At 42.6% G+C, this 24,663-nt stretch overlaps 1 protein-coding gene across 4 annotated transcripts in view; it reads left to right on the forward strand.

Moving 5' to 3' along the window:
• CYRIB (CYFIP related Rac1 interactor B) overlaps nucleotides 1-18,749 on the forward strand; it is a 149,212-nt gene extending 130,463 nt beyond the window's left edge. For 3 of the 4 annotated variants that reach the window (XM_074943854.1, XM_074943853.1, XM_074943855.1), the window contains exons 7-13: nucleotides 245-381; nucleotides 8,101-8,178; nucleotides 8,742-8,858; nucleotides 10,351-10,430; nucleotides 11,615-11,741; nucleotides 12,713-12,783; nucleotides 17,961-18,748. In XM_074943854.1, the coding sequence (XP_074799955.1) occupies nucleotides 245-381; nucleotides 8,101-8,178; nucleotides 8,742-8,858; nucleotides 10,351-10,430; nucleotides 11,615-11,741; nucleotides 12,713-12,783; nucleotides 17,961-18,024 (674 nt within the window). In that variant the 3' untranslated portion in view covers nucleotides 18,025-18,748. Of the gene's footprint in view, nucleotides 1-244; nucleotides 382-8,100; nucleotides 8,179-8,741; nucleotides 8,859-10,350; nucleotides 10,431-11,614; nucleotides 11,742-12,712; nucleotides 12,784-17,960 lie in introns of all 4 variants that reach the window. The other variant, XM_074943856.1, reaches the window with a different exon arrangement.
• Nucleotides 18,750-24,663: the final 5,914 nt, after the last annotated feature.

The raw sequence follows: 24,663 nt of genomic DNA on the forward strand, positions 1-24,663 counted from the left end.
GTCATGAAACAACTTGAAAAATTAGTTTACTGTAGAATCCAGTCAGATATAGGCTCTATATCTATAGCAATTCATGGGTAATCTCCAGTATAAATGCCCCATGAAAACCAGTTATAACTTATTTGATCTTAAAACTCACTTTAGATCATGGAATTACCATACATTTTAGCATTTTAAGTCAACGACTAATATATAGTAGAAGCAGATACCGTTTGACATGTTTTGATTTTCTTTCTTTCTTTAGAGGCAGGATTGCGAGGTCTATTGGGAGCCCTGACAAGCACCCCATATTCACCGACTCAGCACCTGGAGCGAGAGCAGGCTCTTGCTAAGCAGTTTGCAGAAATTCTTCATTTCACACTCCGATTTGATGAGCTCAAGGTAAATTTTCATGCATTTTTAAATAGGCCGTTCATCTAAAAGGAGCCCAGGACTGAGGTTTGGAGAAACCTGGGTTTCATTCCAGACGCTGCCACAGACTCCATGACATTGGGCAAACCTCTTAATCATTCTTGATGTCCCTATCTGTAAAAAGAATGATGTTTGCTTCAGTCCCTCTGTGATGCTTCCTAATACTTAAAATGCTCAGATACTTTATCTAGATCAGTGGTTCTTAAACTTTTATACTGGTGACCCCTTTCACATAGCAAGCCTCTGAGTGTGCCCCCCCCTTATAAATAAAAAAAACTTTATCTATTTAACACCATTATAAATGCTGAAGGCAAAGCAGGGTTGGGGTGGAGGTTGACAGCTCGCGACCCCCCATATAATAACCTTGCGACCCCCCTAAGGGGTCCCGACCCCCAGTTTGACAACCCCTGGTCTAGATCATGAAAAGTTAATTCTTTCATTGAATGCTAGCATTCATCAAGTATTATGGAAAAATTGAGAATTGCTTCATTTATGCAATAGAAATTGCATATAATTGTCAACACTCATTGGCCAATTCTGGAATGTGGTTGAATTGCACAAGTCGAATGTCAGGGGTGGGGAGAGGGCAACGAAAGTTTAAAGCTCACTTTTTCACTCCCTTGATCCTGCTGTAGCTGTATGCGGGCTAGGTCTCCTTATGGCTACTTTAACATCAGGCTGCAACGGCCCCAGGGCACTGAAAATGCAGCCGAGGATTAGTATAGCACATGACCTTGTCAGCAGTGCTGTTTTTCTTCTGACCATGCCTCTTTCCCTGCAATGTCAGCAGGAGTGAAAGAAGAGTGGTCAAAAGAATAAGAGCCCCATAAATTGGCTCTCTGCCATTTGAAGTTCACCCATACACAGGTGAAATCCCCTTGGGCTAATTAAACTGACTTTAGGTCCAGGTTACACTGTCAGTGTGGTACAAGGAAGCTGCACTGCATCAAATCTGGCCCCATGTTCCTGAAAATAGTTAATATAATTAAGTATGAGGAAGAAAAAGTTGACTAACATTAAAAGAGAAGAAAGCAATTAACAAAAGCTAGGAAATTTATGACTGAGATGGATGGTCTTTGGGTTTCCCTGGCTCTTGTCAATTTGTATGAAGCAAATATATATATCTTCCATATATATCTGTACTTACTGTTCTGTGATTTCTTTACAGAGAGTACTTTCATTGTGCTTAAATCTCAAACTGTTTGCCTTTACATTAAAAATTATTGCATGTGACCAATACAACATTTTTGAAATTCTGTATATTTTTGTTTTTGATTGAAAAAGAACAAGAAATATTTTTGCCTGATCCATTTCCAGGTTTAATTTTTGAAAATAGGACTTTAAAAAAAATGGGGAGCACAAAACATACTACTTATTTGAAATGTAATCCCTTTCATTTTTCTGTTTGGAATATTTTCAAAATGCCTACTAACATTGAACATGAAAACAGAATTTTTACTTGGCACAAATGTTAATGATAAAGTGTTAAACTCTGATAATGAAGTCTGTACATAATGGAAATGTCAAGACCCATCAATAATTCTGTAAACTCCTCAGACGAGTACTGTCTCTAACGCTATGTCTACACTACTGCTGGATCGACACTCCGGCGATCGATGCATCGGGGTTGATTTAGCGTGTCTAGTGAAGACCTGCTCATTCCGTACTGTGCCTAGAACAATGGAGCCTTGATCTCTCTTGGCATCCCTAGTTGCTACTATAATACAAATAATAAAAAATATTAGTTTTCTTTTCTTCATGTGGAATCAGTAGCCCCCAAATACCAATTTTAATTTTGGCTTTAAAAAAAACACTCCTGGATCCAAGTTTATTTTTGTCCACAAGTAATTGTGCACTGGGGATATTTTCTAAACTATGGGCATGTCAGCATTAGAGATTTTTGTACCATTGTTTCCACACCAATGCAAACCCCACAGTGTACATGTGCTGCTTCACTGTAAAGTGAGGTGCGTGCCAGTATGACTTACCTCCTGGAGTAAGTCACCTTGGTGTAGTGCATCTGCAAAGACAGTTTACTTGAACATGCCTTTGCAAGTGCAAAAATCCATAATGCAGACAAGCCCTAAAGCCATGTGTATTATTCCAGTTGCTCAAGACTAATATCAACCATGTACAGGTATACTTAATCCTTCCTCAGTGCAGGGGGATGGGCTAGATGGCCTCTTGAGGTCTCCCCACATTCTGTCTCCCCGTTTTAGTCTGACATACCTCTTCATCAAGAGGAAGTTGCTACCTCTGGACACACACTCACACTCTCTCTCTCTTCTCTCTCTCTCATCCTATCTGATTTTCCATGTGTCTGTAGTTTCCCAAAAACCACGTAGCAATGGTCTAGACACACTGGTCTAATCCTATGGCAATAAAGCTGGCAAACTGGAGCAGAACAGAACATCCACTCTTCTCTCACATAGTTTTTATTCTGAAAAATTATATAGAGCAAAGCAGGAAATCTTACGTGCTCTAGCTGCTTCTAAAGCAGTGGTGGTTCTTCGAGAGATGTCCCTGTGGGTGCTCCACTCCAGGTGATGGTGCATTCCTGCGCCTTTTCTCAGAGAGTTTTGCAGCAGTGCCAGTACGGGTCGCACACTCGCGGTGCCTGCCTCACGCGCTGATGGCAATTTCATACAGCATGTGTGCAACCCGGACTCTCAGTTCCTTCTAAACCGTCCCCGGCCTAAGACATTGCTCAGCAGTCCTGCTGAAAATCTTCATTTCAAATAGATAAGTTTAGATAAATTAGTGAGTTCGGATAGTTTAGACAAGTTAAGTTTCAGTTATTAGAGTTACGTTCCTTTTATTTAAAATTAAAAAAAAGTTTTCTTTTTCCATCCCTTAGTACAGTTAAAATTAGGTTAGGAAAATGCCTAGTTTACCAGGATTTAAAAGATACACGACGTGCAGAGAGGGAATGCCTGTGTTATATGGACACACTCAATGTGTCCGTTGCCTGGGGGAAGCTCACGTTCCTCAGAAATGTGTCCACTGTAACAAACTGGAGGCTAGGGCACGAAGGGATAGAGTCCTGAGACTTAAACTCATCTTGATGGAGAAGTCCTTAAGACCAGCCTCCGACCCGGGACAGGAACCCTCTTCCCAGCATAGGTCCCTGGTCTCCCCACTGCCAAGGTCCCTGAAGGCCAAAAACTGGCCATCCTCTTAACCTCCTAGAGAGCAGATCAACACAAAACGGTCACTGACCAAATCGCTCTCATCGGTGCCAGCCACGCTGCTGCTCAGCAGATATGATACTCTGGGCACCTCCAGCACAGTGCATGCGGCAGCGGCCGCCGGAACCCAGCGCTACGGTGCCATGGTTAAGGGCTCTAAGCTGCCTGCCTCCACCACGGTACCGTCAGCAGCTCCAAAGGAGACTGCACCGACAACCGCTCCTATCTCCGTGCCGCAGCCCAATGCTACTAGGGCAGTGACGCCAATACAAACTACATTGGCTCAGCACATCACACCAACGATGCAATCGGGACCTTGCCCTCCAGCACCGAGGCTCTCAGCAGTACGCCATTTTCTGCACCGCAAGGATTTATTGGTATCCTCAACTCTGGAGTCCCCTCTCTTAGGCACCAATATCTCTCACCAGGGCCAGCGGTACCATACCAACATTTATCTTCGATAGCGTCACAGTTCTTGATCAAAGAAGAGAAGAATGTTGAAGGGGTATTTTCCCTTCACCATTCCTCCCCCATGGCTACTGGACCCCTACGGCCACAACCCTCATATGCTCACGACATGTCGCTATAGTACAGCCACCCATGGATGGCACCAGCCATACCCTATCCTAGTCACTGGCCATATTGGAACCCCTGGGGGTCTTACCAAAGACACTATAGCAGGCACCACAGACCACATAGGGAAGATGCCAGATCCCCACCTCCACCTTCAGAGGCTAGTGACAGAGACAGATGAACCCATGGCAAAGCAGGAAGAAGACACTGCTCCTGATTCCTCGCCAACCAACAACAATACATCCTCCCTCCTCACTGGGTGAGGCTATTTTGCCTCCACCACCAACCATGGTGGATGACTTTACCCCCTTCCAAAACTTATTCAAAAGAATGGTCAGTGAGCTCAAAATTATTCTGGAGGAAGTGCTGGAAACTCAACATAAGCTAACATATCTTAGACATCTTACTCCTCCAAGATAGCATTGCCAATCAGTGGGGCTATCATGGAACCCGCCAAGATGCTGTGGCAAACTCCAGCCACCATACCTCCTACCTGCAAAAGGGCGGACCGAAAATATTATGTTCCCTCGAAGGGATCAGAATTTCTATTCACACACCTGCACCCAATTTTCTGGTAGTGGAAGCAGCCAACTAAAGGGGCAAACAACAGCACTTTTGATCCACCCTACAATAAAGAGAGTAAGAGGTTGGACCTATCCGGCCACAAAGTATACTCTGCTTCAAGTCAGAGTGGCAAATTACGTGGTACTATTTGCCAAATATGACCACAGGAACTATGGCAAATTTATGGACTTTATTAGGGAGATCCCAGAGGAAAAGGGGCAACAATTTAAATCTCTGGTCTCTGAAGGACAGATGATCGTACGCACAGCTCTACAGGCCTCACTAGACTCTGCTGACACAGTCGCCAGGTCCACCGCTACAGCTGTCATCATGCAACACGCCTTATGGTTTCACTCCTCAGCATTCCCATGGGAGATACAAAATACATTCAAAGATCTCACCTTTGATGGAGAAAAATTGTTTGCAGCCAAAACCAATGAGGTAATGCACACTATGAAGGACTCGCGGGGCACTCTCCAGTCCCTCGGCATTCATACACCTGCCACAAGAAGGAGACAATATAGGTATCAACCATATCAGAGGAATAGATACCCAACACGTGCACAGCAACACCAGAGGCCTTACGAGCAACAACACCAACAACGACAGAGACCACAATGACAATGTCCATCACCACGAGCGGCATCTAAACCTACTGCCTCTAATAAACAAATTTGAAGGCTTGTTCGAGGGTCTGGAAGACCTCTCCCACATTCCAGTCCTTACACCATCCACCCATCTATTTGGAAGCTGTTTGTTCTCATTCTACCTGAAATGGGCTGCCATCACCATGGACAAATGGGCCCTAGAAGTCATCCGAATGGGCTATACCATTCCTTTCCTGTATCTACACCCCAACCTCCCCGTCCATCTTCAGGGACCCCTTTCATATACCTCTTGACATAGCAAATGGTCATCATCTCCTCCAGTTATGGGCAGTGGAGACTGTTCCCGCACAATACAGGTGGAAGGGATTTTACTTCCACTATTTTTTAACACAAAAGAAAAATGGGAGATGGTGACCTATTCTCGATCTCAGCTGACTGAACAAGTTTGTAAGAAAGCAGCGGTTCAAGATGGTCACCGTAGCAACAATAATACCAGCACTGGAGCAGGGGAACTGGTTTTCAGCCCTCCACCTGCAGGATGTTTATTTTTATGTTAGCATACACCCTGCCCACAGGCGTTTTCTGAGATTTACTTCGGACACAGACCACTATCAATGCAAGGTTTTACCTTTTGGTCTGTCAACAGCACCTCGTCTCTTCTCAAAGATCTTTGCGGTAGTAACGGCGAGTGCACCTGTGAAAACAAGGAATAATATTTTCTTACCCGGATGACTGTCTCTTGAAGTCATACACTCGATTAGATACCATTCGCTCTACCCAAACAACGATAGATTGCTTCCAGAGTCTCGGTCTACAAATAAAAAGAAATCAACAGTAGAATTAGCTCAACAATTAGAATTCATCAGCACTTACCTAGACTTGGTGACGGTGAAGGCATCACTTCCACGAGACAGATTCGACATGGTAAAGACACCCCTATCCACAGTGCGGAACAGCCCACACGTGCCTACAACGGTTTGGCCACATGGCAGCATGCACATTTGTGGTCAGACACGCACACTTGCACATTCATTGCCTGCAAGGATGACTAGCAACCATCTACAGACCAAACGAACACAGGTTTAACGTATGATTAACAATGCCCCCACAAGGTCAAGGACTCAATATCCAGACGTAAGAGCACCCACACAACCCTGGGACTTACCATTGGTCTTAATGGCCCTCACTCAGCAACAATTTGAGCCCTTAGCAAACTGCTCCCTACTACACCTATCCATGAAAGTGACATTCCTAATAGCAATCGCATCAGCTAGACATGTGGGAGAAATTGGGGCACTCGTGGCAGATCCACCATACCTGACCTTTTTTAAAGATGAAGTCACATTATTCTCCCCAAAGTACGAGCGTCCTTCCACATTAATCAACCTATACAGCTTTCTTTCCTAAACCACACAAGAACACGTTTGAAGCTAAGATGCACACCCTTGACGTTAGAAGAGTACTAGCTTTCTACTTGGACAGAACCAAGACATTTAGAATTTCACCAAAACGCTTTATATCCATCGCAGAACTCTCTAAAGGTACCGCCATATCCACGCAGAGACTCTCTAAATGGATATCTGGATGCATTCACCTGTGTTATCAATTGAAATGCTCACAACCTCCAGCGGGGATGAAGAGACACTCTACTAGATCATATCAGTGTCAGTAGTGTTCCTAAACAATGTTTCACTTATAGACATATGCAAAGCCGCCACTGGGGCCTCCAAACACACCTTTGCCAAACATTATACAATCACACAAGGCCCTAAGGCGGATACTCGGCTAGGCCGAGCTGTATTATCGGCAATTATCCTACCAACTCCGAAGCCCCTACCATCCTAGGAGGGCACTGCTCTACAGTCACCTGGAGTGGAGCACCCACAGGGACATCTCTCTCGAAGAAGAGAAGGTTACTCACCTTGTGGAATAACAGGTTCTTCATGATGTGTGTCCCTGTGGGTGCTCCACTACCCACCCTCCTCCCCTCTACTTCGTAGTTTAAAGTAGACTCTGCGGTAGAAAAGGAACTGAGGATTCCGGGTTGCGCGCATGCTAGATGAAGTGCCAATGGTGTGTGAGGTAGGCACCGCGCATGCGCGACCTGTACAGACACTGCTGCAAACTCTCCAAGCAAATGGCGCAGGAACGCACCATCACCTGGAGTGGAGCACCCATAGGGACATACATCCTGAAGAACCTCAGTTACTGCAAAAGGTGAGTAACCTTCTCTTCTCAAACTTATTTAATCCTACCCCCTTCTTTGAGTCTGTAGTAGTTTACGCTCTCCTACCCCGGGCAACCGGCCAACAGCCACTGCTCTCCAGCTGCCTAGCTCCTAAGGCAGAGCGGTGAGCTGCGGCTGGGGACCCAGCTCTGAAGGCAGGACCGCCGCAAGCAGCGGCGCAGAAGTAAGGGTGTCAGTACCATACCACCCTGACTTCTGTGCTGCTGCTGGCGGCTGTGCTGCTTTCAGGACTAGGCACCCAGCCAGCAGCTGCAGTTCTCCGGCTGCCCAGCTCTGAATCTGCACAGTAAGGTTTTCCCCCCAGACCCCCAATTTGAGAGGCCCCCCAGTTTGAGAACTTCTAAAGACATCCAGGGATTGCAAGATGCTGAGGGCTCTATACTTCCAGTGACTTCAATGACAGTTGAGTGTGCACTATACCTCTTAGTATATATCTCCATAAAGTTTGTCTTCGGATCCTAACTGAGCATCTGTCACTAAAATATATTCATTTTCTCACTTTTTGTAGATGACAAATCCTGCTATACAGAATGACTTCAGCTACTACAGAAGAACTTTGAGTCGTATGAGGATTAATAATGTTCCAGTAGGTAACCTCTGGAAGTGAAAAAACACTTTAAATGCTAAATTCTTTGTCTTTCTAGTACTATTTATCCAGTTTTTTAGGGTACAAAACAATTTATAGTAAAAGCTGTGTTATCTGGCACTTTACCAACCGGAAAGCTCTATAAACTGGCTTTTCTCATCTTCATGAAAGTCCGGTTTATTGACCGGTTGGTGCAGGGCCAGCAGGTTCCCTACCTGGCTTTGCGTGATTTCCCGGAAGCGGTGACACGTGCCTGCTGCTCCTAGGCGGTGGTGCGGCTAGGCGGCTCTGCGCGCTGCCCCGCCCCACCCCGAGCGTTGGCTCTGCAGCTCCCATTGGCCAGGAGCTGCCCGAATCCGGTACTCCGAACCCCTCCCGCACCCAAAATCCCTTCCAGAGCCCACACCCCCTCCTGTGCCCCAGCCCTGAGCCCCCTCCTACACCCAAATTCCCTCCCTCTTAGTTAACTGGATTTTTTTTGACTTACCAGCACCCCCGTTTCCCCCAATATGCCGGATAACAAAGCTTTTACTGTACATATAATTTTGTATCTTTGTTTATAGGCAGAGGGTGAAAATGAAGTAAATAACGAATTGGCAAATAGAATGTCTTTATTTTATGCTGAAGCGACGCCAATGTTGAAAACCTTAAGTGATGCCACAACAAAATTTGTGTCAGAGGTAAGCATATGGGAGAAGGTTTTTCTTTGACTTGGATATTGCACTGTAAAATGCAGCTATGTTCTGAAAGACAACAATTAAGAAGTTACTGTGGGACATTCTGTCCTGATAACTCCCAGGTGAAATTTGCTGAAGACTTAAGGATTGTCTACATGGCACAGCAAAGTGAACCAGAGGGGTAGAAGGGAATGATTTATAGATCACTCTAACATTCTGTGTTCTAACTGCACAGGACTGCGTTAAGACAAGCTAGGTACCTTTTAGAGCACGCCAGCAGTCTACATACCTGCACAGGGCAGTTACAGTGCAGCACATGAGCGCGCTCTACAAATCACAACCCTCTACTGGGCTTTGCTGGCACCGTGTATACAAGCCCGTAATTTAGAATCTGTAAATCAAATCTCTGCCTTTTACACAAGCAGAAGAAATTTAGATGCAGCCAGTCTTGCAGATGCTGTGCATGGTAGAATAGGTTCCAGCTGGCCTTCCAACAGTTCTGTTGTAGGCTGCTGTCCAATAGCTATGTCTGTACTGTTATCAGTAAAAACTTATTTTATCCAGTAAAATAAGCACATGCCTGTTCTGGTCGTGTGCCTTCGGTTATGTTGTCTGATAATCTGCATTTTTAGATATATCCATACTCGGAAAGGGCTTCTAGAAACAAAGAGTGAAACAAATTGGGCTTGAATATCTCTGCTTGAAATTGAGAAGCAAATAAAAAAGAAGTGATGTGCTTTTTTTAAAAGAAAGATTCCCAGGAGAGCTTCATTCTGGTACATATAGAAGTTCAAATGTAATTACAACAATACAAGCATAAACTTGATTAGATACACGAGTGTGTTAGAATAAATCTTGAACCTGTTATGGAATAGGATCAAAGTATCCAATTACTTTCGCATTTGTCCTTGAACTACCTACTGAAGTATCTGACATGACATCCACAACACCACTATTATTGACTTGGCTCACTTATTACCACAGTTTCCCATGTACAGCTGAGAAAAATCAACCTTTATTTTTAAAACTATACTGTTTTTTTAAACAAAATATGTTACTTTTTCAAATGAATAGTAATGTATTATTAATACTGTAGTACATAATGATCTGCAGTCAAAGACAGAGAATCTTATTTTAAGGTCACATTTTTCTTCCTTCTCAATGGACCTGTCATGCCATTGTTTAAGCTCCCCACTGAAATCAATATAGCAAAAACAAACTCTCCAAAAATCAATGAAAAATTCTGTGTAAAAATGGAAACTATAGTAAGGCCTGGTGTCTGTAATAGTGGAAGTGGTACAATCACTATGGTTTTAAAACAACTGATTGTAGATGTTTTATTGATAAAGTACTGCAGTGTGTGTTATCCCTAAAGGGGGGTGTGTGGGTCGAGCACTCAGTCTTAGGTAGTGTTCATTGACCTAGAATTGTATTAGGTTTTACAGTATTACACTTTCATTACACTGAATAGAATTACTCATTTCTCCTTTCACAGAATAAAAATTTACCAATTGAAAATACCACAGATTGTTTAAGCACCATGGCTAGTGTGTGCAGAGTCATGTTGGAAACCCCGTAAGTATGAGCTGAGTGACAAAATTCAGTTCTTCATTCATAGGCCTCTTGTGCACAATATCAATAGAAAATATAAGTATGCATGTCAGGCATAATCCATAATGCATAAAATGAATGGGAAAAAATAGGAAAATTAACAAAATGGGAGCCAAATAATTTTTTTTACTAAATTCCATAACATTTTTCTAGCCTTGTTATGGCTTATTTTTCTCATGCACTAGACACAGCATGTTGTCTACTTTCTGTGAGAATATTGTTTAATATTTAAAAGTAGAATGGGTATGAAGGTTAACAGATCTCTCAGTACATTTGTAAATGACTTTGTCATGCATAATTCAGGAAAATTGAGCACACTTGCCTAGAGCATGCTTTGAAAAGTGGCTCGAGCAGTGCACGTAATGGTTGTTTCCTTGTTAACTGCTGCATGAAAGGAGAGTTCAATGGGTGAATGGTGGCTCCAGCAAGTCTACTGCCTGGGTCCTTGTTTGAGTATTGAATATACTGCCTGGGTCCTTGTTTGAGTATTGAATATAATAACTTGTAGGCTTGGGCTACTTGAGTCTACTGTAAATGTGACAAACTATGGGCAGGAGAAGTTAAACATTGTGTGCTAAGTTTTTCTAACCAGCTGTTCATGGATCTGAAGAGGCTGCTATTGATATAGCTGTTCAGGAATGAAGTAACCGTGTCAAATTAAAAACAAAAACACAAAGGACTGGGCTGAATACCAGTGCATGTTTTATTTTGGGGGTATAAGAAGGAGGGACTCCAAACATTGAACTTCAGGGACAGTTTGTGCCACTGACAGACAAGCAGTTACGCCTTGCTCATAAAAACTTGGCATCCTTATTCCATGCGTACATCACAAGCGAATTGTGTTTTTCTTCTTTGGGTATAAACTAAATGTTCATTTGTTTGGAAGAGGCCAAGACAGCTAATACGAAAAATCCTAAAATTAACAGCAAGATGTCAGTTTGGGCTTGAGAGAGATTTATTCTTCCAGTTTCCAAATAATGGGCTTTCTAAGCAATGGTCTAACTTTTGTGTTGGTGAAAATAGTTGCTCTTGTCTCTGAAGAAACTTTTCTTTTTTGGAAGATTCCCCTCTAAATGTCAGTGTTAAAGACGAAGGCCTGTTTTGGTGTTTGATATAATAATGGATATTTTTGTGTTCTGAAATTCCAGTGAGTACAGAAGCAGGTTTACAAATGAGGAAACAGTATCGTTCTGTCTGAGGGTAATGGTGGGTGTCATCATACTCTATGACCATGTGCATCCAGTGGGTGCCTTTGCCAAAACTTCAAAAATTGATGTAAGTTTTGTGTTGTTCATAGTCTTTGGATGTTTAAACCAAAGTTATACGTAGACTGTCTCTTCCCCCCTCCCATTGTAATATGAATTTTCTGAGTCCAAATAAATCAATAACAAGTATGCGTACAGTCTGGAATGGTCCTAATTGGTTGGCATATACTACCAGCCTACCGTATAGATGACTGCACACAGCAAGCAATCCAAAATATACATTCAAATGCACAAAAAGGCATCTTAAGAGTTAAGGTAGAAAGTGAGTTTCAGTGGAATCCAGATAACACCCAGAAACATTATTATACTTTATTCACACAATATGTCTATCTTTTAAATAACATAAACGTTAGAATATCTACAAATGAAAGGCTAGTAGGTCCAGTATGTTCCCCACTGCCACATAATTTTTCATCCCTCACAATCATCCAGACCAACTTGGATTGGTTGCATTGTCCTCCAACTTTGCCCCCTTTTGTTCTGTAATTGAAATGTGCTGTTGGATGTATACTATTGCGTGTATGTTTTATTTGTTAAATGTGTAGTAGATGCATCAAAAGAAATGTTGTCCCATGGAACTTGGACCAGGGTCAGGGGTTTTTATTCTGTATTGTTCTGAGCACACTGACAAAACAAGTATTAATTTTAAAAACCAGAAAAAAACCCTGTGAAACCTTTTATATTGTCCTTAAGGTAAAAGTCTTTCAGTTCCTTACAGCAGATTTTGATGTAGCTATTCCACTGCTTGCAGATGGGTTTAATTCTCAGTGTGATGGCAAGTAACTAGATAAGCCTTTCTACATTAAGGGAAGATTTCAGAGTTCTAGATGTTTGCTACCTTTCCCGTATCCAGAAGAATAACATGTACATTTAAAGTCCTTTAAAGTAGTTAAGTGTTAGGGCTTGGGGAATTATACTTTTTGCAAGTTATTTTTGTATGGCATTTACATGATACAGAGTGTTAACTTGTTTAATTTCCAGATGAAAGGATGCATCAAAGTCCTTAAAGACCAGCCTCCTAACAGCGTAGAAGGCCTTCTAAATGCTCTCAGGTACTTATTTTTAACTTGAAATGATTTTAACGTGAATTTTTTAGAAGGTGCTGAACAGAGACACCTGGATGAAGAAGTCTTTTATCAATATAACAGATAAAAGATGAGCCTCTATTCTGCAGGCTTCCTCACTAGCATGCCTTAATCCTAACATGGAGTTGACGGCCTTTGTGGGTAAAACAATAGTCAAGTCTTCAGGCCCATTCATTCCCTGCTCCCTGGCTACGACTGCCAGTCAGCTTACCTACTGTTAATTGTGTTGTTTTATGGTGGTTTTTTGGTTCAAAATTTGCATTTACTAACATGGAACTGCCATTTGTATTGCCCATTTCCATAGCCAGTTAACCACCTAACTGCACAACTGTGTACATTAGGTGAGACACTAGGGGAGTTAACACTGGATAAAATGTCATGCCCAAACAAATAGACTCCTCAAATCCAATTCATAAAGTAAAAGCAAAGGAACAGAATTGGAAAAATTTAATTAGTTGCTCACTGGGTAGATGGAACGAGGAGGCATAAAATGATAGATGAGAAGCCAGTTTAAGCAAATCTGAGGAACCACAGAAGTGAAAGCTCAATTTTGGATTGTGGGGAATGTCAGAAATGTTCATATTGTATGTTTTGAGATATCAGTTTGTTTAAGATGAGTTTATATGATATTAGTATGTATATGGGGAAAGATATAGGACGTTTATAATTCAAGATTCAGTTAAATATTTTAATACAGGTCAGCATTTCACTTTGGCACAGTACTCTGTACAGTATAATCCTTCTGGATCTCTGAAAATCTTAGTCTGTTATTGTGCAGAACATACATTATCAGAATGGATTGAAATCCTAGGAAGAAAGCACCACTACATTTCTTCACTAGGATAACATCATCAAATCAGAGTAACCAGTTTCAAAATCTGTGTAACTGAGTATCACAGGCAGACAAGTGGCTAATAATTTAGTATAACAGATTTTAGTTACAGGAATAAATGTAAGCTGTAGTCTAATGGGAGTTTAGTAAAGTAGACCTCCAATATAAAACAACTGGGGTGTTATACATGGATAGTAAACTTGATTGTATACAATATTCTCCTGTTTGTTAAAGATAAACAGTGGCCAGCATTTGCATAGATCTGGAAAATACTTGATGTTAACCTTATAGATAGATACTTGGGAAAATGTACACCTCAGTGCATAGCAGATTCTTTAGTTATGCAGGGGTGCACAACTTGCAGTCGGAATGAAAATTTGAGCCAAAAAAATCTGCTGGATTCATTGTCCTTAGAGGACCGTAGCCAGATCTTGTAGTCAGAAGTTTTGATGTGCCAAATATGTCCAAAAATGAGTAAGATGTGGCCAGTTTCAGTTTATCCTCCAACTCATGCTGCATCAGTGGGGATTTCCTCTTGTCCCCTGTGGAAAAGCCAGCTCCTCCCCCAACCCCCAACAATTAGCTCTCCTGAAAGCTGTTCTGTGCAGCTGTCCTGTTTTGAGAACAGAGCTAGCAGCAGCAGCAAGGGCTGCATGGTAGCAGCCTTGAAGTGGGGAAGGTAGGCGCCTAAATGTTCATGCTGCTTGAATCATTGTAAAAATCTACTTTGGAAATTTGAGAACACCAATAGAATCATAGACTATCAGGATTGGAAGGGACCTCAGGAGGTCATCCAGTCCAACCCCCTGCTCAAAGCAGGACCAATCCCCAACTAAATCATCCCAGCCAGGGCTTTGTCAAGCCTGTCCTTTAAACACCTCAAAGGACGGAGATTCCACCAACTCCCTGGGTAACGCATTTCAGTGCTTCACCACCCTCCTAGTGAAATTTTTTTTCCTAATATCCAACCTAAATCTCCCGCACTGCAACTTGAGACCATTGCTTCTTGTTCTGTCATCTGCTAGCACAGAACAGTCTATATCCATCCTCTTTGGAACCCACTTTCAGGTAGTTGAAAGCAGCTATCAAATCCCTCCTCATTCTTCTCTTCTGCAGACTAGACAGTCCCAATTCCCTTACCCTCTCCTCATAAGTCATGTGTTCCAGTCCCCTAATCATTTTTGTTGCCCTCCGCTGGATGCTTTCCAATTTTTTCACATCCTTCTTGTAGTGTGGGGCCCAAAACTGGACACAGTACTCCAGATGGGGCCTCACCAATGTCGAATAGAGGGGAACGATCACATCCCTCGATCTGCTGGCAGTGCCCCTACTTATACAGCCCAAAATGCCATTAGCCTTCTTGGCAACAAGGGCACACTGTTGACTCATATCTAGCGTCTCGTTCACTGTAACCCCTAGGTCCTTTTCTGCAGAACTGCTGCCTAGCCATTCGGTCCCTAGTCTGTAGCAGTGCATGGAATTCTTCTGTCCTAAGTGCAGGACTCTGCACTTGTCCTTGTTGAACCTCATCAGATTTCTTTTGGCCCAGTCCTCTAATTTGTCGAGGTCCCTCTGTATCCTATCCCTACCCTCCAGCATATCTACCTCTCCTCCCAGTTTAGTGTCATCTGCAAACTTGCTGAGGGTGCAGTCCACGCCATTCTCCAGGTCATTAATGAAGACATTGAACAAAACTGGCCCCAGGACCGACCCTTGGGGCACTCCGCTTGATACCGGCTGCCAACTAGACATGGAGCCATTGATCACTACCTGTTGAGCCCAACAATCTAGCCATCTTTCTATCCACCTTACAGTCCATTCATCCAGCCCACACTACTTTAATTTGATGGCAAGAATACTGTGGGAGACCATATCAAAAGCTTTGCTAAAGTCAAGGAATAACATATCCACTGCTTTCCCCTCATCCATAGAGCCAGATATCTCATCATAGAAGGCAATTAGATTAGTCAGGCATGACTTGCCCTTGGTGAATCCATGCTGACTCTTCCTGATCACTTTCCTCTCCTCTAAGTGCTTCAGAATTGATTCCTTGAGGACCTGCTCCATGATTTTTCCAGGGACTGAGGTGAGGCTGACTGGCCTGTAGTTCCCTGGATCCTCCTCCTTCCCTTTTTTTAAAGATGGGCACTACATTAGCCTTTTTCCAGTCATCCGGGACCTCCCCCAATTGCCATGAGTTTTCAAAGATAATGGCCAATGGCGCTGCAAACACATCCGCCAACTCCTTTAGCACTTTCAGATGCAGCGCATCTGGCCCCATGGACTTGAGCTTGTCCAGCTTTTCTAAATAGTCCCGAACCACTTCTTTTTCCACAGAGGGCTGGTCACCTCCTCCCCATGTTGTGCTGCCCAGTGCAGCAGTCTGGGAGCTGACCTTGTTCGTGAAGACAGAGGGGAAAAAAAAGCATTGAGTACATTAGCTTTTTCCACATCCTCGGTCACTAGGTTGCCTCCCTCATTCAGTAAGGGGCCCACACTTTCCTTGACTTTCTTCTTGTTGCTAACATACCTGAAGAAACCCTTCTTGTTACTCTTAACATCTCTTGCTAGCTGCAACTCCAAGTGTGATTTGGTCTTCCTGATTTCACTCCTGCATGCCTGAGCAATATTTTTATACTCTTCCCTGATCATTTGTCCAATCTTCCACCTCTTGTAAGCTTCTGTTTTGTGTTTAAGATCAGCAAGGATTTCACTGTTAAGCCAAGCTGGTCGCCTGCCATATTTACTATTCTTTCTACACATCGGGATGGTTTGTTCCTGTAACCTCAGTAAGGATTCTTTAAAATACAGCCAGCTCTCCTGGACTCCTTTCCCCCTCATGTTATTCTCCCAGGGGATCCTGCCCATCAGTTCCCTGCGGGAGTCAAAGTCTGCTTTTCTGAAGTCCAGAGTCCGTATTCTGCTGCTCTCCTTCCTTGTGTCAGGATCCTGAACTGGACCATGTCATGGTCACTGCCTCCCAGGTTCCCCTCCACTTTTGCTTCCCCTACTAATTCTTCCCGGTTTGTGAGCAGCAGGTCAAAAAGAGCTCTGCCCCTAGTTGGTTCCTCCAGCACTTGCACCGGAAATTGTCCCCTACACTTTCCAAAACTTCCTGGATTGTCTGTGCACTGCTGTATTGCTCTCTGGCCAGATATCAGGGTGATTGAAGTCTCCCATGAGAACCATGAGCTTAGTGGCTGCTCCATCCCTTCCAGCTCCAGAAACCTTCTGACACTCCACAGAGGTGGGGCTTCAGAAGATGAGCTTCTCAGGTCCTGAGATAGAGGGGAAGAATCAGAAGCATGCCCCCACTCATCAGCAAAACACCTGGGCATAATTTCAGTACATTCAGTCATAAAAAAGAACATACTCTGCAAAGGAGCTACTGGTATAACCAATAAAAATAAAAAAAACAAATTATCTGGTGAACATAAAATTAAAGGGAAAGGAGAGGAAGAGAGAGCTGGGTACAAGAAAAGAAAGCGTTTTAGAGCAGGAATTAAATTCAGTTTTCCTCCAGTGACATAGGACAGGAACAGTCCACACATAAATACACTTAAATGTCTGTTACCTTGTATTCTACATAATTTGAAGCACATATACATTATCAATTACGAGATTAAACACACTTTAGATAATTCCCGTAGTAATTCACACATACGATGGCCTCACTTAAATACTTGCTATTTACCCATATTAAATGTTTCTTCAGCATTTTCCAAATATAGGGACTATTGTAAATATAAATGCTTAGTTCAATGTTACCTACAGCGTTAAACAGAATTCAAGAATAAGAAATCCTATAAGTAGCCATTTGTTTACAGTAGGGAATTCCCAAAATTTGTCTTTACTCAAGTAGAGCATCATCATCAAACCTTAATCTCAGTCCAGACCTACACATTTTAGATGTCGTTGACTGACAGTTTAACAGTCTTTAATGTGTCAGTGTTCCTTACTGATTCTAGTCTATCCAACTCAAAAGAGATCTTGAGGTTTTTTCCCAAATCCATGTAGGGATCCATTTAAAATCTCCTTTAGTAACAGAACAGTTGGACATAATCATGAGTAGCATTATCTGTCATTTAATATTTTTATAAATTTAATTTTCTGAAAGATGTATGTACTTTCAATGGGAATTACTGAATTTTCCTAGTTAGGAAGTTCACAAATAGATCTCCCAATCATTGGTGAGGGTTTACTGTAACTAAATAAATTTGGTATTGTTCCTTCAGTTACTTGCTTTGTCTTTTGTAGAAGAACAGAACTGTAAGTGTGCTTTTGTAAATCTTTTTTTTCTTTTCATTTTTAGGTACACAACAAAGCATTTGAATGATGAGACTACCTCCAAGCAAATTAAATCTATGTTGCAATAACAGTTACCTGGAATTAGCCCCTGCTGTAAACAGAAGACAGTATTCTGCAATGACTGAGATGCACAGATTTTTTTTTTTTAGTGATTGCAACTACTATCTCATTCGTTCTTGCTTTTTATTTTCTTTTCTTTTCTCTTCCTCTTTTCCCTTTTTAATCACTTTCTTGTTCTTAAGTAAGCTCAGACTTCTTTTCTGTGCCAAATCAATGAAAATGATCAACTCTGGAAGGTATTTTTACTTTTCAGAACAGCCATCCTTAAGTGGCAGCTAATTATGCGTTGCGTTTGGATTTCTCTGTACGGGGAAAGTTCTGTGACTTGAACTAAATATTTTTAAACTTGTGGTTTTTTTTCTTTTTTTGAAAAACTAATATTTAATATTGCTTCTTCTGCATGGCAAAACTGCCTATTTCTGCTATTTAAAAAACCCTCAATGACTTCATTTTCTATTGCGGCTTATTTTCAAGTGCAACCATGAGGAAACATAAGAGCAGATTTGTTTAAATTAACTGTGTTTGTACAAAATGGTACTCAACACAAAAGTTTTTTTAAATAAGTAAAGACTGTTTTGTTTAAAAGTTATGTTTGCATTTTGACTCATTTTTGTAAGGATAAGGATGTATGATGTATGTTTAACCTTTAAAAACTAACGTTAAAATATGTGGTGTGTGCGTAGCAAAATTACGTATGCATGTTCATGTCAAATGATTGGCTGTGGATAAAATAATAAAAATCAGCTTTCATTTTTCTAAGTGTGGTTTGTTTTACCATTGTTTTGAGTGAGATGTCTCCATGTTTTTTGGCTTTTTACCAGAAAAGTACATGTATAAATTTTATATAGTGAAAACTATGCTGCTGTTTCATTACATGTAATCACCTGAAATGGATGGAGCCAGTGCTTAGTTAAGCCTAACAGGATCTGTTAGGGTCCCTGATTTACAATATATGGTATGATATGGGTTATTTCCTAATCCCAAGACAGTCATACAAGCAAGGGATGGGAAAAAATCATGTTAGTTCAGCTAGTCCAGGAGTTTTTTTAACCAAGCAGCCCAAAACATCCCAGTCTTCTTTCACTGTGTCCCATAGTCATTTGTGCTCTCCCAGTAAAGAACAATGGAAAAAACCTAAAATGTGTATTTTTAAAAAATTTAAACAGTGCGTGTGCTAACACTGTTCAAAACACAGAAGTCATCCTGTCTCCCCCCACCCCAAAATTAAAATCTGTTCGAAATGGAGAAGACGGTACACATGGGGACGGCAGAATGGAAAGCGTTTAGTTGAGATTTTTTTTAATCTTTGATAATCTGTGGCAAAATTATCAAAAGATTAAAGTAGGCATTTGCATAAAATAAACTGATTTCTCATTTAAAAAATCCTTCAAAATTTAACCCTTATACGTGCTTATTGACAACTTCAAATTGCACATTCCAAATGTAGTATTTAATTAACATCACTGTACCTTTTTATATTGTGAACTTTCCCAACTAGAAGGGATTGAAACACTTTTTTAAAAAATAAGTTTATTCTGTAGAAAATATCTAGAAATTTTCATGACTAAAGCTGTCTGAACTGATCGAAAGCATTGTTTGCTAGCAGTTTGAATTCTGTAAAAATATTGTTAGTTTGACTATGATTGTACCTCCTGTTTGTGAACATTCACACGAACAAGTCTTTGTTAGTACAAATACTTGAGGAATGGCTGTATTTGAACGAATGCCCATATCCACATGCAAACAAGGGTGTTTGTGCAGGAATAATAGTATCTGCTGGCTGGTCTTCATCTCTTCTCATCTTGTCTTACAATCGAAGGCAGAAATACCATGCGACTCAGGTGACCCTTCACATACCACATAATGATTGTTGAAGGAAGCATGTTCTGAGCATCGGAAGGCTTAAACTGATGACTAGATGTCTCCCACCAGGGATTCCTGCCAGGAGACCTGCATTCAAAAACATACAATGCAGTCTTTGCTCTCAGATGAGAAGAAAGCTGCAAAACGGCCATATAACAAAATATTGGAGAGATTTTGTATTCTGTGGGTCACAGCAGAACCAAAACAATGAGATTTCTTTGGAGGAGTGAAGTCCCTAATCGTGACTCTTTCGCTAGAAGAGCACTGAATAAGTCAACTGTAGCCATCAAATTGTCGAGAGTAGGGGTTCCTCCTCTGCTGAAGATGCAATGTGCAGGCATAAAACTTTGTGATACAGAAAATGGTACAAAAGGCAAAGCAACCTCTTCTCCAGGAGCACCTTCCTTTCTGTTTGCCTGGTCCCTATTGGTCCACCCCAGGGCAGCATGGTTGTCCTATAGAAATTCTTTCCCAACATGGGAAGAGGAGATGTCCCTTTAAATGCGATAGAAACAAGCAGCTGTGGCCCTCAAGTGATCATTCTGCTACTAACTGTGTTTGCTGCATCTCTTTTTAGCTAGTGAGTACTCTTAACTCTTGTTATACTTTACCCTAGTTTTCTTTCTTGCTGAAAGAGCAGACACATTCTCTCAGAACAATCCATGACCTTTTCTTATAATACCAGATTACTTAGTGCCTTTGTTGTCCTTGATAGCTCAATGACATAAATCTGAAAAAGCTAAGAAAAAATGCGTTAGAATGACATTCCAACAAAATTGCTCTATTTCTTTTTGGCAGACTTTTTGTTGTTGTTTTCATTGGTTGTACTGCTGCCCAAGAACCTTAGTAAAGCAAAGTGTAAGACATCTAAAAAGAGCTGGCTATTCGCTCGGTTGCTTTTCAGGATTCTTTTTAGCAGCTGCCACTAGAAAAATGCTGAGAACTATTTTGAGTGGTTGCAGATGAGTATTCCATTCAGATCTGCAAGCACCCAGTGCACCAAAGCTAGAGAACTTTGCTTAGCAGTAACCTCTGGCCCTGTAGCCCTCTCAGTTCCTTCTCACCTCCCATGACTTGTCGGAGCATTCTGTGTGGTGTTTATCTCGTGCTTCTTTCTGTCCAGAGTTTCAGAAGTTGTTATATATAGTAAGTCAGTTTAGTAGTACCCTTAGGTTTTTATTAGTTGATGGTAGTTAGCAGTAGTTTTTAGCCTGGTGTAATGACCTCACTAAGTTTTAAATATTGCCTGCCATGTGGGGTGGCTATGCCTCATAGCGACCCCCACACTGGGTGCTTATCTCACCTGGGAGCTGGCACATTAAAGAAAAGGTTCTCAAGAACTCAAGTTGGAGGGACTTGCACCTCAAGCAGTACTTTCTGGAGCAGGCCTTGAGACCCGCTTTGTCACTGGAAACCTCCACTGATTATGTAGACTTGCAGAGCCCTTCAAAACTAATATGAGATGTTGTTCCAGGCTCTGGCTTAGGAGGAAGAGAGGGATTGCTTTCCTTCTTCTGCTTTGGCTGTGTCCTCAGTGCCACCTGGTCTGGTCACAGAATTATCTCGTTCGCCATTACCATATTCTGCACCACCAGGGGTGCAGCATGCAGCGTTGAGGTCTGCCTTCTTTTCAGTACTGAGGGGTCTGTTGTTGAGGGCGCTATCATTGGAACCAACGATACTTTTAAGTGCAGACCTCATCTTCAGGATTGGTACTGATTCCAGCTTCAGTATCCCCATCTGCTGCGCTGCTGAGTGGAAGTGTAATGTCTCTTTCGTAGATAAGACATTGACTGTTCTTCCATCCTCCATCTCCACATTGATTTTCATGTTGGTGTGTAGCTCTCCAGATCTTTTGGAGCCTAATCCTTGTAGAAGAGCTTCATTGCCACCTACAGTAATGTGTACTGATAAACAATATTATGTCCCTATGCAGAGTTTCAAGTGCTTCTATACCCATGCAGCCCCTAACTCTTGTAGCAGCAGCAAACAATAGATCATAGCGGGGGAGAAGCAAGTCCACACATAAGGACAGGGACTCTAAGAGGCTGGAGCTGATGTGGAGAAAAATTTATTCAACCTCATCATTACAGATGCTCACTACAAATCAGCAAGCATTGTTATCTAAATATGACTTCATCAGTTGGGATGCTGTGTCCAAATTCATTGATAATGTGCAAGAATACTCCAGGAAAATGTTTAAGATGTTCATTGCAGAGGGCCATCTGGTGGTCAACATGTCATTGCAGTCAGCTCTGGTTGTAGCAGATGCTTTCTCCCATATTATGACATCAGCTGTGACTATAGAATCATAGAATATCAGGGTTGGAAGGGACCTCAGGAGGTCATCTAGTCCAACCCCCTGCTCAAAGCAGGACCAATGCCCAACTAAATCATCCCAGCCAGGGCTTTGTCAAGCCTGACCTTAAAAACCCCAAAAGGAAGGAGATTCCACCACCTCCCTCGGTAATCCATTCCAGTGCTTCACCACGCTCCTAGTGAAATAGTTTTTCCTAATATCGAACCAAGACCTCCCCCACTGCAACTTGAGACCATTACTCCTTGTTCTGTCACCTGGTACCACTGAGAACAGTCTAGATTCATCCTCTTTGGAACCCTCTTTCAGGTAGTTGAAAAAAGTTATTAAATCCCGCCTCATTCTTCTCTTCTGCAGACTAAATTATCCCAGTTCCCTCAGCCTCTCCTCATGAATCATGTGCTTCAGCCCCCTAATCATTTTTGTTGCCCTCCGCTGGATGTTTTCCAATTTTTCCACATGAGAAGGGCCTCATGGGTATAGAATTCCGGCCTTGCTCATGGGGTTCAGCAGAGCATAGACTTGGTTGGGTTTTGTTTTCTGACAAAACTGCTGAGACTTTACATTCTTTTAAAGTCTCCCATCCTACATTACATTAATTGGGGGTTTATTCCCTCGCCCAAGGGTGGTCAACCTGTGGCTCCGGAGCCACATGCGGCTCTTCAGAAGTTAATATGCGGCTCCTTGTATAGGCACCGGCTCCAGGGCTGCAGCTATAGGCGCCAACTTTCCAGTGGGCCGGGGCGGGGGTTGCTCACTGCTCAACCCCTGGCTCTGCCACCGGCCTTGCCCCCACTCCACCTCTTCCCGCCCCATCCCCTGAGCCGGCCATGCCCTCGCTCCTTCCCCTTCCCCCCCAGAGCCTCCTGCATGCCATGAAACAGCTGATGGGGGGGGGGGGAGGTGCTGATTGGCGGGGCTGCCGGTGGGTGGGAGGTACTGGGAGTGGGGGTGGGGGAGCTGGTGAGGGGCTGCTGATGTATTACTGTGGCTCTTTGGCAATGTACATTGGTAAATTCTGGCTCCTCAGGCTCAGGTTGGCCCCCCTGCCCTAGCCCCAAACAGACATGATTATGGAGGTCAGGAACAATAGCAGCAATACTACTCACAGCAGTTCTTCTGGGAGTTGTCCTTTTTTGTTGGGCAGCAAGATTTCTCCAGGAAGAGTCATAGGTCACAGAGGAGAAGACCTTCTGGGTCCATTTTAACCAGCCAACCTGACCTCCAGCAATGTTGAGCAAGCAGCCATTTTGACTGTCATTTCCTGGACAGCTGTGCCCTCCCCATCCCAATCTCTTCAGTTCAGGGACAGGCTGTCTCGCTTTTATAGTGCTTGGGACACAGTAATTATGGACAATTGGGTCCCAAGCACCATGAGATTGAGTTATGCCAGCCAATTTCTGCACACCCCTCATTTCCCACCTCCCATCCCCATCCCTTCTCACAAGCCTCCACAGAGGTTACGAGCTCATTCAATGAGGGCCCAAGTGACATTGATTGCATTTCTCAGTGACTTTTCGTTATTGAAGATTTGCAGCAGGGCTGCTACTTGGTCTTCCATACATACTTTTACCAAGTATTATGCCGTTACGACAGCATCCAGATCAGATGCAAATTTTGGGAAAGCCATTCTGCAATTGTTCTTAAAGTAGACTCCAAGCCCCACCTCCTACCAATACTGCTTGTGAGTCACGTGAGTGGAGTAAAAAGAACAGGAGTACTTGTGGCACCTTAGCGACTAACAAATTTATTAGAGCATGAGCTTTCGTGGGCTACACTTCCCTGGATGCATAGAATGGAACATATAATAAAAGATAGATACAGAGAAGGTGGAAGTTGCCATACAAACTGTAAGAGGCTAATTAATTAAGATGAGCTATTATCAGCTGTTATTAGCTCATCCTTAATTAATTAGCCTTTTACAGAGAAGGTGGAAGTTGCCATACAAACTCGGTGTGTGTGTGTGTATATATATATATATATATATCTTCTTACTATATGTTCCATTCTATGCATCCAATGAAGTGGGCTGTAGCCCACAAAAGCTTATGCTCTAATAAATTTGTTAGTCTCTAAGGTGCCACAAGTCCTCCTAGTCTTTTTGCAGATACAGACTAACACGGTGGCTACTCTGAAACCTGAGCGGAGTACACATTTTCAACTATTCAAAGAAGAAAAGACGGGTTCCTACCTGTGCTGTAACTGTTCTTTGAGATGTGAGTGCAGACTTATTCCCCGACCCACCTTCCATCCCCTCTGATACAGAGACCCAACTCCTAATGTTCGGTGCTAAGGAACTGAGGGAGATTGGGGTGGTGCTTGCTTAAATAGGGCGGGGCTAGAAGGCCAGAGGGTGTGAGCTCTGCTCAGAAGGGTACTGCTCAGCAAAGTTCTCTGGCTTTGATGAGCGGGGTGTACATGCACCTAAGTGGTATACACGGCTTCACCCACGTCTGGAAGAACTACA

This window comes from Natator depressus, chromosome 2 (genome assembly GCF_965152275.1).
Source record: "Natator depressus isolate rNatDep1 chromosome 2, rNatDep2.hap1, whole genome shotgun sequence".
Taxonomy (NCBI): Eukaryota; Metazoa; Chordata; order Testudines; family Cheloniidae; genus Natator; species Natator depressus.